Source organism: Perognathus longimembris, chromosome 18 (genome assembly GCF_023159225.1).
Source record: "Perognathus longimembris pacificus isolate PPM17 chromosome 18, ASM2315922v1, whole genome shotgun sequence".
Classification (NCBI taxonomy): domain Eukaryota; kingdom Metazoa; phylum Chordata; class Mammalia; order Rodentia; family Heteromyidae; genus Perognathus; species Perognathus longimembris.
The window spans coordinates 1833525-1849672 of record NC_063178.1 but is presented as its reverse complement, the minus strand read 5'-3'; the positions used below and the strand labels follow the sequence as shown (position 1 = coordinate 1849672).

The 16148-nt window shown below is 48.1% G+C and overlaps 3 protein-coding genes across 8 annotated transcripts in view; 2 read left to right on the top strand and 1 right to left on the bottom strand.

The window, feature by feature from the left end:
- The window catches only part of B3galnt2 (beta-1,3-N-acetylgalactosaminyltransferase 2), a 50127-nt gene extending 42581 nt beyond the window's left edge, over window positions 1-7546 (top strand). The window contains exon 13 of the mRNA XM_048367718.1: window positions 7507-7546. The gene's annotated coding sequence lies outside the window, so the exon portion shown is untranslated. The remainder of the gene's footprint in view (window positions 1-7506) is intronic.
- Ggps1 (geranylgeranyl diphosphate synthase 1) lies at window positions 330-7760 on the bottom strand. Its single transcript, XM_048367721.1, has 4 exons — window positions 7551-7760; window positions 4020-4112; window positions 2231-2301; window positions 330-1389 (listed from the first exon to the last, which is right to left on the bottom strand). The coding sequence occupies exons 2-4, from the start codon at window positions 4087-4089 to the stop codon at window positions 628-630; spliced, it is 903 nt and encodes a 300-aa protein (XP_048223678.1). The 5' UTR covers window positions 4090-4112; window positions 7551-7760; the 3' UTR covers window positions 330-627.
- Arid4b (AT-rich interaction domain 4B) overlaps window positions 7692-16148 on the top strand; it is a 102330-nt gene continuing 93873 nt past the window's right edge. For 5 of the 6 annotated variants that reach the window (XM_048367712.1, XM_048367714.1, XM_048367713.1 and 2 more), the window contains exons 1-2: window positions 8107-8372; window positions 9125-9179. In XM_048367712.1, coding sequence (XP_048223669.1) covers window positions 9174-9179 — 6 coding nt within the window. In that variant the 5' untranslated portion in view covers window positions 8107-8372; window positions 9125-9173. Of the gene's footprint in view, window positions 7725-8106; window positions 8373-9124; window positions 9180-16148 lie in introns of those variants that run through there. The other variant, XM_048367711.1, reaches the window with a different exon arrangement.

Genomic DNA, 16148 nt, shown 5'->3' with positions numbered 1-16148 from the left:
CTGCCTTGAGATACTAATCGGTGTGGGGCAAAACAGGCTTACAAGGGGTTAAAGAAATTGGCATAGGCATGTGCTGGTTAGACTGGAGGGAGCGTCAGGCATGGATGAAGGTAGGAGGAGGGCCCCGAGTATTTCCTCTGGTTCCTTCCGGAGTTTTCCAGGACAGCAAGACTGATTACAGTAGTGGTTGGGGGGTGGCGGTGGGGGGAAGGTTTTGTGGTTATTGGGTCTGCTGGCTAAAACACCAGTGTCTTAAGTGTGACACTGGTTTGGAACTGGGACAGATTAATTGGGAACTGTGCCTACAGTACTGTTAGGAAGCATCCAGATAAAAATGGAAGCTAATGTCTTTTTTATTGACAAAAACCAACATAATTTTGTGGTCACAATGTCCTGCTACAACGATTTCCGACATTCAAGTGTGATGTATAAAAGGTGATTTCTTTTGGTAATTTCCACTTTATGTACGTAGGGATTTCTACATTGAGATTCTATTCATATTACCACTACGTACTCAGTTTTTGGAGACAAATACCTCGGTTCAAGTTTGTAAACCAGTAATAGGCTAAGAGACAAAACAGTCAACTAAAAGAATGCCCTCATTGCCCAGTCAAGAATGTGCTGGCATTATTCCGTTTCTTCTCTGAACATCTTACTCAAGTACTGTACTAGAGCCACCAGCTCTGGGTTCCCCCCACAGGCCTCAATTTGCTTATAGGCTTTAGATTCTAGCTCTCTAAGAGTATTTCGAGTGTATTCAAAAGAACCTATATCTTCAAGATAATGCACACAGTATTTTTTAATATCTACATTTTCTGTTCTCTGGCGCAAGATGTTCTGCACCTGGGAACTGTCAGGTCTTGACCAAATAGCATGAATGGTAGGGAAGGAGAACTTTCCCTCTGTTAGGTCCTCACAGAAACTCTTGTTTTCACTATATTCTTTGGACGATAGATTAGCATAATCATCTCTGATTTGGAAAAAGAGCCCAAGTGTATTAAGCAGTGGCTTTAAATCTTCTTTATAGTCAGAGAACAACTGCATGAGACCTACTGCTAATCCAAACAGTCCGCCTGTCTTCTGCAGGACCATGGCTTTATATTCATCTTCAGTGGGACATGTGTAAGTGTCCCTCCAGTAAATATCTAGGCCTTGTCCCTGATGGAGCTCCAAAAGCTGGCGGGTAAAAATCTTCACTGCCTCTGGGTGGTCCAGGGTTAAAACCTTCTCCAAGCCAAGGAAGTACACATAATTGGCCGAGTTGATGACAGATGGAATCCCGTAGATGCTGTGAGCCACGGGAAAGCCGCGTCGGAGCTTAGAGTTGTCTTCAATGTCATCAATGAGCAAACTGGCATTGTGTAACATTTCTGTCACTTCAATGATAATCTAAAAAGAAAAAAAGTTTCACCTTATTTCATCAAACATTTCACTTTTTTTTTTGGTTGGCTGTGGGGCTTGAACTCAAGGCCTAGGCACTGTCCCTGGGCAATTTTGCTCAAGGAGAGCAAGCACTCTACCACTTTGAATCACAGTACCACTTCTGGTTTTCTGGTGGTTAAATGGAGATAAGAATCTCATGGACTTTCTTGCCCCAGCTGGTTTTGAACCATAATCCTCAGATCTCAGCTTCCTGAGGTTAGCATGGATTACAGGCATGAACCACCAGGTCCTCGCTTTGATTTCACATTATTCAAAAATTTATGCTTAATGATGCCTATAATCTTAACTACTCAGAAGGCACAGATCTGGGAATCTAGGCTCTACATGCCTGGGCAAACAAATCCAAGGGATTTTTTCACACATATTCGGCCACGAGTCAAGTGCCAGTGGCTCATACCAGTAATCTGAGATCGGGGTATCCCGATGCAAAGCCAGCCTGGGCAGGAAAGTCTGTGAGGCTCCTCTCCAGTTAACCACCAAAACGCTGGAAGTGGGGTTGTGGCTCAAGTGTTCAGTGCTAGCTTTGAGCAAAAAAAGTCAAGGACAGCGCCATATTAAAAAAACAACACACGAGATCTAGAGGCATGGCTCAAGTAAGGTACAGGCCTTGCGTGTTTGAAAAAGCCAAGTGTGTGCACAAGGCCCTGAGTTCAAGCCACAGTACTGGCAAAAAGAACAATAAAAAGAAAAGGGCTGGAGGTAGAGAACTTGCCTAGTAAGAAGATCTTGAGTTCAAACCTCAATAATGAAATATAAAAAGATGAATAAAAAAGAATTGTCTAAATACCTGTAGTTTGTCTTCTGGGACTTTCAGCCAATGATTAAAAGCCTGTGAAAGTTTGGTTCTCACCTGTTTACCTGTAATTAAAAAATAAAACAGGGCTGCGATGTAGTTCAGTGGCAAAGCGCTTGCCTAGCAAGTGCAACGTGTCCTGGGTTTGGTCCCCAGTACCAAAAAAGAAAAGACCAAAAAAAATAAATAAAACACTTTAACCACAAGAAATACATTTAAAAAAGTGTTACAAAACCTTATGACTTGACAAATATGTCTTTTTTTTTTGCCAGTCCTGGGCCTTGAACTCAGGGCCTGAGCACTGTCTTTGGAGCTCAAGGCTAACACTCTGCCACTTGAGCCACAGCGCCACTTCTGGCCATTTTCTATATATGTGGTGCTGGGGAATCGAACCTAGGGCCTCATGTATATGAAACAAGCACTCTTGCCACTAGGCCATATTCCCAGCCCGACAAATATGTCTTAAACCATTTTGTAATGCAGATTTCTTTCTTTCTTTCTTTTTTTTGGCCAGACTTGGGGCTTGCACTTAGGGCCTAGTCACTGTCCCTGAGCTTTTTTTTTTCTTTTTCTTTTGCCAGTCCTGGGGCTTGGACTCAGGGCCTGAGCACTGTCCCTGGCTTCTTTTTGCTCAAGGGTAGCGCTCTGCCAACTTGAGGTACAGTGCCACTTATGGCTTTCTCTATATATGTGGTGCTGAGGAATCGAACCTAGGGCTTCATGTATACAAGGTGAGCACTCTTGCCACTAGGCCATATTCCCAGCCCTGCAGATTTCTTTCTATTGCTTAATATACACAACCCCAGACCCATCTGATTCAACCTAGTGTACAGCCTTTTAAAATTAGGGCAGGTACGGCAGATTTTAAAACTTACTATCTATGAATAGTTTAGAAATGGAATGTCTAAAATATGGTATAAACCCCTTTTATTGAAAAGGAAGCCAGTTTGCTTAGGTACCATTAATTAGCACTATTTCACACAAATTTTTTTTTGTGTGTGTGTGCCATTTCTGAGGCTTGGACTCCGGGCGTGGCCCAGGCTCTGTCCCTGAGCTGCTTTTTGCTCAAGGCACTATATTGCTTTACCACTTGAGAAACAAAACAGAACACCCAGGGCTTTGTACATGCAGGGCAAGAACTTTAATCACATGTTCTACAACCCCAGCTATTTACAAATTTTTTCATACATATCATTTTATTATTGTAAAGGTGATCTATAGAGGGGTTCATTATGTAAGTCAGGTAATGAGGACATTTCTTTTTGAACAGTGTCATCCCTTCTCCCAGTTTTTCCTTCCCAACACCCTTCCCTTACAAGTTGTATAGTTCATTTTTTTTTCCCTCAGCCATGAGGCTTCAACTTAGGGCTTAGGCACTGTCACTGAGCTTCTTTTTGCTCAAGGCTGGCACTCTATCACTTGAGCCACAGCACCACTTCCACTTTTTTCTGTTTATGTGGTAGTGAGGAATCGAACCCACGTCTTCACGAATGCTAGGCAAGCACTCTACCACTAAGCCACATTCCCAGCCTGTACAGTTCATTTTCAACAGTGTCTAGTGAGTATCACTGCTGCATTTTTTCATCCTTCGTCCCACCATTCCTGTGCTCCTCCTTGCCCTCCCCCAAAAAGGTAAACTTACAAATAAGACAAAAGGTATATGTATCACTAAATAATAGAAAAGCCTCAACAACTAGTAAGTCTAACCTTTTCTTTTATTAACATCTGAACGAATGACCACAGCCTGAAAACTGCTCTGCACTGTTAACAAATGAATGGTTACCTGGTAATTGAAGCAAGTACTTATAGGGCTCTAGGAGAATTCTCTCGGCTGTTTCTTGAGTCTTCTCCATTGTTTTTAGGTTTCAAAGCTGACCTGTCAGAAAGAACAAACCATGAGGCTGGAGGTGTTGCTCAGCTGGTAGTGCACCAGCAGTGAGCAAAAGTGTCAGATACCCACTTCAGTCTTGGACAAGAAAGAAAAAGAAGATCTCGTGAACAAACAAAATTGTGTTTAGATGTCATAATGCAAGACTGATCTAAAGAGTTTTTTGGGGTTTTTTTTGGATGTGTGGAGCTGGTACTGGAGCTTAGAACACGGGGCCTTGCACTGCTGCTCAGCTTTTTTGTCCAAGGCTGATGGTGCTCTATCACTTGAGCCACACTTCTAGCCTTTTCCTGGCTAGTTCAAGCTTTGTCTGCCTAGGCTGGCTTTGAACTGTGATCCTCAGATTTGTCTCCTAAGTAGATAGGATTACAGGTGTGAGCCACCGGCACCTGGCTGAAACCCATCTTTTAGAGCCCAATCATCCAAGGCTATCATCATAGTCTCATGAATAAGGCTAGGCATTTTGATAGTTATTCCTTCTGGTATTTTTCATGGGACTGGAGGCATGGCTCAGTTGGTAGAATACTAGCCAATGAGTGAAAGTGTCAGGTGCCAAGTTCAAGTCCCAGCCTCAATAACAATTTCTCAAATCTAATTAGCACTGCCATTCCAGTTTACCAGCACAATTAAGAGCTCAGACTGCACAACCTGGTGTGAATTAGGTATAATGGTCCTGTTTCTTAGTACAGAAACAATACCTGGGTAAAAAGTGGGAACCACTGTGTTTCTATTAGGTACCAGCTTTTTTTGTTCCTCTGTGGAAGGAGGTGTCTAGTATGCCAACAGGAAGAAAGAAAATAACTTCTCCCTTATCTGTGTGCTGCTAGGCACGGTTGATGAAGAATGCTAATAATACAAGTGCCTTGAAGGCAGAAAGATCTGAAAGCACAAGCAAAGTTGTGACTCCTCTCGGGAAAGCTAATGCACACCAGCGTGTCTCCCTGCAGATCTATGCGACAGTACTATATGTGACCCTTACCCCTAAGCATTCCTTAGATTAAAACCTCAAGTTATTCAATAGTTCCACCCTTTAATGCCACATACCCATTGCCGGTAGTCATAGGCTAAGACACAAATCCCACTACCTCTTAAGGCAGATTACCAATGGAAATCAAGGCATGATGCAGGTAGTTTGGTTAACTTTTAGGACTGAACATGTGCACACACATAGGGTCTTGCTCTCTCCTCTGCCTTTTTTCTGGCCAGTAATAAAGCTTGAACTTCAGGCCTTGGACTTTTACTTGGCTTCTTCATTCACCATTGGTGCTCTACCACTAGAGCCACATTTCTGCTTTTTGCTGGTAACCAGCAAAGTTGGAGATACAGGTTTGTCTGCCCAGTTAGCTTCCAAACTCAATCCTCAGATCTCAACCTACTGAGTTAGCATTACAGGCAAGTCCAACAGGGTCCTGGCTTTATGTGCGGCCAAGACTGGATGCACACTCAAAATGTAATGGAGCCAAGGCTGGTTAGAGTTTCTCCTTCAGCCTCCCAAAGTCTGGTATTACAAACGTATGCCTAAAAAGCACATAGTTCTTGATGATTATGGCAGAAATCCTAGGAAAGTGGAACCCTTACCAAAGGAAGTTATTTCAGCCATGTAAATTCAGAAATAAACATCCCATGTGGAATATATCTTTGCGTTGACTAGCAATTGATATTAAGTATAATACCAGGGGAAGAAAGAGCATAAGACACTTGGAAGTAACCCAAATCACAAGTTAGTAACTTATCATTTTACTTCTGATACATTTTAAGGGGTTAAAAGAAGAAAAGAAACTTGGGAGAATAGCAGAACAGTTCAAGGCCAGACCGCAAAAAGTTTTGCAGTTAAGAGATTTTATCTCAACAAATGTTCATCTGTAATCCCAGCTATATGAGAAGTGTAGGTTGGAAACTTTGAGACCATCCTAGTCCAAAGAGCAAGCCTCTGTCTAAAAAATAGCAGAGTCAAAACCAGGGCTGAGGGCAGAGCTCAGGTGGTAGAGCTCCTGGCAGGCTCTGAGTTCAAATGCCAGTAACTTAAAAAAAAATGCTGGGCTCTCATGCCTGTAATTCTGGCTACTCAGGAGGTTGAGGTCTGAGGACTGAAGTTCAAAGTCAGACAAAGAAGTCCAAGAAACGCATCTTCAATTAACCAGAAAAAAAGCCAAAGTGGAGACGTGGCTCAAGTGGTAGAGCAACAGCCTTGAGAGCAAAAGCTAAGGGACAGTGCCCAGTCCCAGAACCAGGACACATCCGTGTGCATGTCAAACAAAGGGTCTTATATTTAGTAGGACTCTTTCACCTGTGGTTCTGTGTTTCAGTCATCTTTGGGGCAAAAATAATATGATAGTATCTTTCCACCACCTGCACCCCCCCCCCTTTTGCATGTACTGGACTTTGAACTCAAGGATTAGCACTTGCTAAGCTGACTGATGCTCTCTCTCTCTCTCTGCGTGGCGACCCTCATTTCCCCCGCCTAGCTTTTTGCTGGTTATTTTGGAGATGGGAGTCCAAGGATTTTTTTTTTTTTTTTTCTGCTGGGTTGCCTTCAAACTTTGATCCTCTGGATTTCAGTTTACCAGTTAGCAAGGATTACAGCCATGAGCCACCAGCCTAACTTCAACATGCCATCCCTCTTAACTTCAAAAGCTGTACGCTACTCAGGAGGCTGAGGGTCAAGGTTCGAAGCGAGCCAGCCTGGGCAGAGACGTCCACGAGACTCGCACCTCTCATTAATTACCAAAAAAGCCAGAAGTGGAGCTGTGGCTCACGTAGACGAGTGCTAGCCTTGGGCTAAAAAGAGAAGAAAAAAAAAAGCTGGCCCTGAGTTCAAGTTCCACACACACCAGGCAAGACCACGTTTCGAGACCCGGATGCGGGAGGGTCTGAACCGGTCAGAACCCTGGTGTGCACGCTCAGAGCGCTCGCGGGTGGATGCGGTGGCATCCCCGAAGGACTCCACGCCGCGTCTGGAGTGGAGCTGGGCGCGGGCCGGGGGGCGCGGGCCAGCCCTCGGGGGGGGGGGCGGCCGTGCTCTCGGTGCCTGGGCCCGGGGAGCCCCCCCCCACCCCGCCGGCCCCCTCCGGCCTCCGCGGCTTCCCGGGCCGTCCGGACCCCCGGCGCGGCGCTGCTCACTCACCGCGCGGCCCGCACCCGGGCTCCGCTCCCCTCGGCCCCGCCTCCTCCGCCCGCGGGCGCCCGCCGGGCACGGGCCGCATCCCGCCCTCCGCCGCCCGCCCCGCCGGCCCCGCGGCCGCTCCGCACGGCGCCCGCCGCTTCCGCCCCGGCGTCCCGCGGCCCGAGCGGGGTCAGCATCCGGGTCCTCGCCCTCTCTTTTTTTATCTCTCCCCCCCCCCACCAGCCCCGCCCCGCCCCCGCCCTCTCCCATCCGGGTCCCCCCGCGCCGCCGCCGCCGCCGCCGCCGCCACCGCCGCCGCTCACGGTTCCACGATGATCTCACGACTTCACGCCGCCGGTCCGCGAGCCGCAGTGCCCAGCATCAGCTTCCCACTCTATAGTTCAGACCTCGGCTCCTCCCGACGCCTACATGAATCCCACCCCTTACTTCACCACGGAACTCTCCGCCCTCAGCCGCCAGCGACGCCGCATAACTCGGTACTAGAAAATGCGCCATCCCGCTCTCACTGCGCAGGCGTCGTCGCCGCCTCCCCGCGGCCCCGCGGCGCCGCCCTCCCCCCCGCCCCTCTCGACGCATGCAGGCGCACGGCCTGGTGGGCTTCGCAGTTCCGCTCGGCGGGCACTGGCGCGTGGGCCCGAGGAGCGGGACTACATTACCCAGAAAGCCTTGCGGCGCAACTTTCTGTTTCCATAGAACTGGTGGGAAAATGGCGTCGTTGTTTGTATCGGACGAGCCAATGGGGCCGGGGCAGGGGCGGGCTCCCGCGGGCCTCAGCCAATCCGGGGCCGCCCGAGAGGCCATCCGGGAAAGAGGCAGGGGCGGGGACAGGGCCGAGGGGAGGGGAGAGGGAGGGAGGGGGGCGCCGAGCTGGAGGGGGAAGCGATGTTTGCCCGTCAGTCGAGTCCGGAGTGAGGAGCGGAGGCGCCGGAGCCGAGGCAGAGTCTCGAGCCCGAGCTTGCTGCCGCCCCGGCCGGCGCCCGGACCTCGGCCCGGAGGGAGGCGCGGAGGGCCCGGCGCCGCGTCCCCGGGAGGGCAGCGCGCCCGGGGCCCGGACCTCCGTCCGGGAGGGATTTTTCGCCGTCCCCCTCCCCCCGCGAGGGAGCCCGAGCGGCCGCCAAACAAAGGTACCAGTCGCCGCCGCGGGAGGAGGAGGAGCGGAGCCGCCGCTCGGCCGCCGCCGGACCCCCGCCCCCTCCGCGTCGCCCCCGGCCCGCGGGAGTGGGGGCCCGCGAGCGGGGACTCGGGGCGCGCGGCGCTCGGACCGCGCTCGCGCCGAAGGTAGGGCCGTTTTCCGGGGTGCTCGCCGCCCCTTCGGGGGGCCTGCCCGGCCGGGCCGCGGAGCGGGGGCCCGATGGCCGACTCCGGGCCTCGCCCGCCCGGGACCCCCGGTCCTCCGCGGCGCCCAGCTCCGGCCGCCCCTGCCCGCGGCCTCGGCCGGGCCCGGGCCGGACGGGGGAGGGGGGGGCGGCCCGGGGGGGAGTCCCCTCCCCGGGGCTCCGGGTGCCGGCCCTCGGCCCCGGGCCTCCCCGCTGCGGGCGCCGGGCCCGCCCGTCGGCGGAGCCGGCGCGGGGTGCGCGGCCCGTGGGGGCGGACGGCGGCGCCCCCGGCCAGGCCGCGCCGGACCCCGCGCCGCGGGCTCGCGAGTTTCTTCTGACAGAAATGGCGTCATCGCCGGGGACCGGGAAGCCCGTCGGGTCGCGACAATGGGGCGCAGAGCGGCGGCCGAGTGGGCGGAGGGCGCGCGGGGCTGGCGCGGCCCGGGGGGCCCGGGGGGGGGGACCCGGGGGGCCCGGGCGGCGCGCGCGGGGCCGGGCCCGACGACGGAGGGGCGCCCGGCGGTGCTGACCCCGCCGCGCCTTTTGTTCCTCTCCTCCAGGTGCAGGTGACGCCGGTGCGCCCGCGGGGACCGCGGCCCCAGAGTCGCCATGAAGGTAAGGCTGCCCGCGGAGCTCGGGCCTCCGCCGCGGCGGCGGGGGTGGGGGGTGGGGGGGGAGCAGGGGGTCGGCGGCGTGCGCCGGCCTCCTCGGAGTTCCGGGGACTCCCACGTCGCGCGGCTCCCCCCGCCCCGGGCCGCCGGAATAGCGGCCCGGAGGAGAGCGCAGCGCCCGCGAACGCGGAGCCGGGAAAGCAGGTCAAGTAACCCGACTCGCTTCCCCCCGCACGCACGGGCGAGAGGGAGCCTCGCCGGCCGAGCGAGCGAGCCAGCCCTGCTGTGAAGTGAAGTTGCGGGGAGCAGACCTTTCAGATGGTCGCCCACCCCCACCCCCAAAGAAACAGCACCCCAGAATCGTCCCTGCAAGATCGTAGGGGGGTTTCTGTGACCTCGACACTTCCGAGTTGCCAAGGAACAGTTGTGCCCCGTGTTCCCCGGGACTTGGGCTGGGCAGCGTGGTTTGTTTTTCTGCGGTGATCCGCGGGGTCTGCCCCTGTTGTCATTTGCTGTGCTGCATTGTGTTTGTGTGTGGAAATCTCACGGCCCGCTTCCTCTTGAAGCGAGCCTGTTAACTGGAGGGTGGTGTCGGAGACACGCGAGAGAGTCTGGAGTAGAGAGTAGAGTTTCCTCGTTGGGAGAAATTGCAGCAGTCCAGTACAGGTTGTTTTTCACTCAGGGAATATGTAAATGAATGCTGGCTGGCTTGTTAACACTCCGGGGATGAAAAGCCTGAGCTAGGTATCTGCAGTGTCTATGTTTATCTTCTGTGAGTTAGACAGTAAGATAATTTTTTTCATCCATTTTGAATTCATAAGTACTTGAGTGTGTTCACATCTACAGAAATGCAACAGATAATGTTAGAATATAAATGTCATCTACTTTTGACAGTTCCTTGAAAGTATGGTTTGTTGTTTGTTTTTTTTTGGCCAGTCCTGGGGCTTGAACTCAGAGCCTGAGCACTGTGCCTGGCTTCTTTTTGCTCAAGGCTAGCACTCTGCTACTTGAGCCACAGCACCACTTCTGGCTTTTTCTGTTTATGTGGTACTGAGGAATTGAACCCAGGGCTTCATGAATGCTAGGCAACCACATTATCCCTAAGTCACATTCCCAACCCTAAACTGTGTTGAAAAAAATTTTTTTTTTTCTTTTCAGACAGTACTTTTTACAGTACTGTATTCAGAGCATCATTTGTAATGTTTTCTTCTATGGAAGAAAGTAAGAACTATGACCACCTAACCATTCAATCTAGTATGTACAAAATAATACAACCCACATTTCATAAGGTGCTTTTCTTTTTGAGTTAGGGCTGCTGGAGATTGCCTGCAATAGTTTATTTCTGTGTGTGACTTTCTATCTTTCTTCTAAATGAAAACACACGCGGTGGTGGTTCAGATATGAATCCCTCTTCTGAGTCACAAATGCTACCAAATATTCCTGCCAGCAGCTTACAGCAGTGAAAAGTGAGTTTATTAGAAAAATTATAAATCTGCCTTGGTATTAGATGAAAATTTCTGAAAAGTTTTGGGTCCAATGATAAACAAGTTCAGAAGCTAAGTAAATATTTGGAATAAATGTTGTAATCTGTCACAGTTCACATTGTAATGCCTGACACATCTTAGCTTCTCTGTAAATGTTTGGCTGAAAGGGATGTAGTAAGTTAAAGGTACATTTTAGACTTTATTTTTCCATTTTAAAACCTTGTCTGCTTAAGAAATGAAAGTTTGTTGGAAACTTTATCCTTAAAAGTTTCATGGTATTAAGAAATATAACAAATTTGGTATCATCTTAGAACTACTAATTTTAAGGGCTTACAATTTCTATTCTTACTGTCGTAAAAAAAAAAAAATCTTGTGTGGTGCTGATTGCTGGTACCTGTGATCCTAGCTACACAGTTTAAAGCCAGCTTGGGCAGAAAGTCCTTGAGACTCTTATCTCCAATTAACCAGCAAAAAGCCACAAATGGAGATGTGGTAGAGCAATAACTTTGAGTGGGAAACATTAAGAGCCAGAGGCCTTGAGTTCAAGTGCAGGCAGTAAACCAACAGACAGTTTGTTTTGCTGTAACAAATTCCCATCTTTATAAGGAATGCTGTTGTTGTTAAATATAGCACATCTTAGGAATCTATTAGTACTAGAAACCTTCCTTATTTTTCTTTTTTGTGCCAGTCCTAGCGCTTGCACTCAGAGCCCGATGCTGTCCTTGAGCTTTTGTGCCCAAGACTAGGGCTCTACCACTCCAGCCACACCTCCACAGCACACCTCACTCACAGCGTTTTGGAAGTTGAGAGTCTCTCAGACATTCCTCCCCCAGCCCCCTTGGAACCACAATTCTAATAGCTCAACCTTGTGAATACTAGGATTACAGATGTGTGCTATCCACGCCTGAACTTCCTCATTTCTTACAACTTAATTTTTATGTGGTGCAAGTTAGGGATTTGCTCATGGTTTTTATTTCTCTTCCTTAAACGTTGAATTCAAGATGTGTTTAGCTGAGTGTGATAGGACATACCTACAATCCCAGGACTTGGGAGGTTGAGGCAGGAGATCACAAATTTGAGACCAGATTGAACTACATAGAAAGACCCTGTCTCAGGAAACAACAACAAAAAGAGGATGTAGTGTTCATTGGGCTTAAATTTGTATGTTGTGTGTGTTTATGTATGTTCTCAATTTGTTATTACAATGAGCTCTGGAAGGATTTATGTCATTTAATCTGATAGGACAAATTTTTGACTTTGGGAGCAAGCTTTTAAGTTTGATTTATATGTCCAATTAGTTACAAAAACACTTAATTTTTTTTTAACTACACGACAGGTATTGAGGTAACTGAGAATTAGAATATGTCATAATACTTGGGGTTTTGTTGCCTTAAAGTCTCCAAGTTAAAAATAAAATGGTGTGTGCTGTTTTGTTTCAGCAGCAGTGTTCTTTGAACAATCCTTCATAAGTTTAAGTAAAGCTTAATTAGTATTGACTAGTGTTCTCTATGTTGTGATAGTTTTTGAGAAATGTCATTTGCCACACAAAAGCAATTTATGTGTTAATGTAGATCATGTTGGATCCAATGTTGGATTTGTTTTTCATACTTTTGATAAAACTCTCAGCGTTAGTGATGGTATATTATCTAGAAATAGTGGTCTAAGATTTATATTGGATTTTTCAATTTTCTAACCAAAACTTGTTCTGCTTTTATAGTCTGTATGTTGTTAATGGCATTCAACACGTTGCAGCAAATACTTGAATAAAATGGCCCGAAATGGCTAGACATAGGAATGTTTAGGACATGTGGGATTTCATTGCTTGTACTTGGAATTTGGATAGGCTTTTAAAAAATGTTCTGCTGAGGCTGGATGTCGGTGGCTTATGCCTATAATCCTAGCTACTCAGGAGGCTGAGAACTGAGGATTGAGGGTCAAGGCAGAAAAGTCCCTGTAAGACTCTCTTTTTTTTTTTTCTTGCCAGTCCTGGGCCTTAGACTCAAGGCCTGAGCACTGTCCCTGGCTTCTTTTTGCTCAAGGCTAGCACTCTGCCACCTGAGCCACAGCGCCACTTCTGGCCGTTTTCTATATATGTGGTGCTGGGGAATCGACCCGAGAGCTTCATGTATATGAGGCAAGCACTCTTGCCACTAGGCCATATTCCCAGCCCCCTGTAAGACTCTTATCTCCAGTTAATTGCCCCCAAACTGGAAGTGACACTGTAGCTCAAGTGGTAGAGCACTAGCCTTGAGCACAAAGAGGCTCAGGACAGCGCTTAGGCCCTGAGTTCAAGCCCCAGGACTGACAAAAATAAAAATAATGTGATAAAAACACTGCATTGAATTAACAATACTGCCTGTTTTTCCTTTTGGTGGTACTAGGATTTGCACATAATGCCTCCTGCTTGCTAAGCAGGTGCTTTACCCTTGAGCCATGCCTCAAGCCCTTTTTTGCTTTATTTTTCAGATTTGGTCTCAGATTGTTGTTGTTGTTGTTTCCTAGGCTGGTCTTGGATTGCCATCCTCCTACCTATGGCTTCCCATGTAGCTGGATCACCGACTCACCATCATGTTTGGCTTAAGTTGAGATGGTGGGAGAGTGTTGTGGTCTGTCACAGTGGCTCATGCCTGTAATCCCCGCTATTGGGATTCTCTTCTTTTCTTTTTGCTAGTCCTTGACCTTGAACTCTGGGCCTGGGCACTGTCTCTGAGCTTCTTTGTGCTCAAGGCTAGCACTCTACTACTTGAGCCACAATACCACCTTCTGCTTATTCTGAATGGTTTATTGGAAATAAGAGTCTTACAGACTTCTGCCTGGGTTGTCTTCAGACTGCTGACCTCAGATGAGTAGCTGGCATTACAGACAGTTAGGAGCCACCTCCGCCTGCCTGCTATTTGGGATTCTTATGCCAGACCATCAGTATTTTTTTAGGGTGATACTGGAGTTTGAATTTAGGACCCCACACTTGTTACACAAGTGGGTAACCACTTGAACTACACTTTCAGTCAAGCCTTAAAAATACCTTTTTAAAAAATTAATGCCTTGAGTGTGCTTACATGCTCTTTCCTATCTTCCTTCCTTCTTCCCTTTCTTCCATCCCTACTTCCCCCCACAAAACTCCCCCCCCCCTTTTTTTTTTTTGCCAGTTCTTCTGCTCAAGGCTAGCACTCTACCACTTGAGACACAGCACCACTTCTGGCCTTTTCTGTTTATGTGGTGCTGAGGAAGCGAATCCAGGGTTTCATGCATGCTAGGCAAGTACTCTACCACTAAGCCACCTTCCCAGCCCACAGGCTGGCTTTGAACTGTGATCTTCATATCTCAGCCTCCTGGGTAGCTAGGATTACAGGTGTGAGCCACCAGTGCCTGGCTTTTTGCTCCCTTTTTGATGTGCTATTTTTTGATAAATCCTTCATTTAGCAACTTCTGTATGTCAGGCAATGTGGAATGAAAGTGGATAGGCTATCTGACATGTTCTCAAGGAGCTCATAATTTAGCATGAGACAAAAATATTCAAAACTTACTCTATATTATATTATAAACATTCCAACATATGGTAATTATGATAAGTGCTGATAGGAAGGTAAGAAGACGACATCTAAATCAAAGAGCCATGGCAAGTTTTCTGGTAGAGTAGGTTTATATGCTAGGCAAAGAAAGGAAGAACAATGTTTTAGTTACAGAGGGAACTATGAATTGAGCAGTAAAGAACAAAACAATGTGTTGTATCTGGAAACAGCAGTTGTGGTTAGCTGTGAGATGTGTATTTGGGTTGGAATAGAAGGGCAGTATGGTAGGTTGAGGTAGAATGAACGAGTTGAAAATAACTCTCACCAGGTACACACACCTTTTTTTTTGTGGTGTTGGATATCAAACTCAGTGCCTCACAAATGCTGGGCAACCATTCTACCACTGACCTACAGCTACTCAGTAGGTTAATATTTGAGGATCATGGTTCAGAACCAGCCTAGGCAGGAGAGTCTGTGAGACTCTTTTATCTCCAGTTAACCAGCCTAAAAGTCAGAAGTGCACCTGTGGCTCCCATGGTAGAGTGCCAGTCTTGAATGGAAAAGCTCAGAGACAGCGCCCAGGCCTTGATTTTAAGCCCACTACTGGCATGTGCTGGCATATGTGCATGCCATGTGCACAGATGCTGCATGTGCCCCCCCCCGCAACACAGAAGAGTACATGCAACTGTTGTTTGTGTTTTTTGGTGCTGGTTCTGGGACTTGAACTCAGGACCTGGATAGTGTCTGTGAGTTGTTTTGCTCAAGACTTTTGCTTTTCCACTTGAGCCACAGCTCTACATCCTGCTTTTTTGGTGGTTAATTGGAGATGAAGAGTTTCATGGACTTTTGTACCTGGGCTGGCTTTGAGCCATGGTCCTCAGATCTCAGCCTCCCGAGTAGCTAGGATTACAAGCATGAGGCTATTGAATGTTTCTAAGATGGGCAAAGATGTTGGATTGTCATTGGGGAAAGATCATTTTGGTACTATTGAAATGCATATACCAAAAGAGACGAAGGTCAAGAGAGTCCAGGTGAAAGGTCTAAGAATATACTGAACAGTGTAGCAGAAGCAGGGGAAGGACCAGATGAGACAGTCTAGAAGTAGACCTAGAAACTCACTCTAGGATAGGAGGGGAGGAAGATAGGATTTTGTGTCTTAGGGAATTAAATGTCACGTAGGACATACTGTCATGGCGGTAAGGATGACGGGTTTTGGAATGCAGGAGGTTCGCTGTGCACCAAGGATGCAGCTATGAACAGAACTCTTACCCTCTTGCAGTTTTTGTTCTGTCTGAGTCGATGTAAACAAAGCCAGGGATAAATGTGATGAAAAGAAATGAAGCAGAATCTCAGTAGGAGGTTAGAGTGATGGAGAATGTTACTCTGGGTTAGGTGGTAATTATTTGAGTAGATGAGGTTTCTGATAGAAAGCAAGTGTTCATAGTGGGCCACTGAGTTTAATGGAGGAAATGCATTGCAAGTAAAAGAAATGCAGAGGCCGAGGCCTTTAGATAATAAATGTTTGGCTTGCTTGAGCTTCGCCTATTTGAGGACCAGGAAGAAGGCCACGAGGGTTGGAGTGGTAGGAAATGAGGAGAGTCACAAGGGCCTGTAAAGCGCAGTGCCTTGTGGGCCATTGCAAGCACTTTGAATAAAGACTTGGATGTGTTGGTGCTGTAGTTTGGCTATGGTTTGATTGTGCCGATGAATGGTTCATGTTAGAAACTTGGACTCTATTATAGTGATGTTAGGAAGGTGGTAGCAACTTCTAGGATATATGGTATCTAATAAATCTTTGGGGGATGTTACCCTTGAAAAGGTAGCTCTCCTAGGATTCTGAATTAGTTATTAAAAAAAAAAAGAGCAAAAAATTCATGCCTATAATTCTAGCTTCTTGGGAGGCTGAAACCCCAGAATTGTGGTTGAGAGTCAGCCCTGACAGACAAATCCTCAGATTCTTACCTCTGCTTAGCCAGCGAA

Excerpts from the sequence above, each read along its gene's own strand:
- Ggps1 (XM_048367721.1), bottom strand. The coding sequence starts at position 4,089 with ATGGAGAAGACTCAAGAAACAGCCGAGAGAATTCTCCTAGAGCCCTAT. Across the intron at positions 2,302-4,019 it reads GTACTTGCTTCAATTACCAG|GTAAACAGGTGAGAACCAAA; the intron begins GTAACCATTCAT and ends TTTTAATTACAG. Across the intron at positions 1,390-2,230 it reads TCCCAGAAGACAAACTACAG|ATTATCATTGAAGTGACAGA; the intron begins GTATTTAGACAA and ends TTTTCTTTTTAG.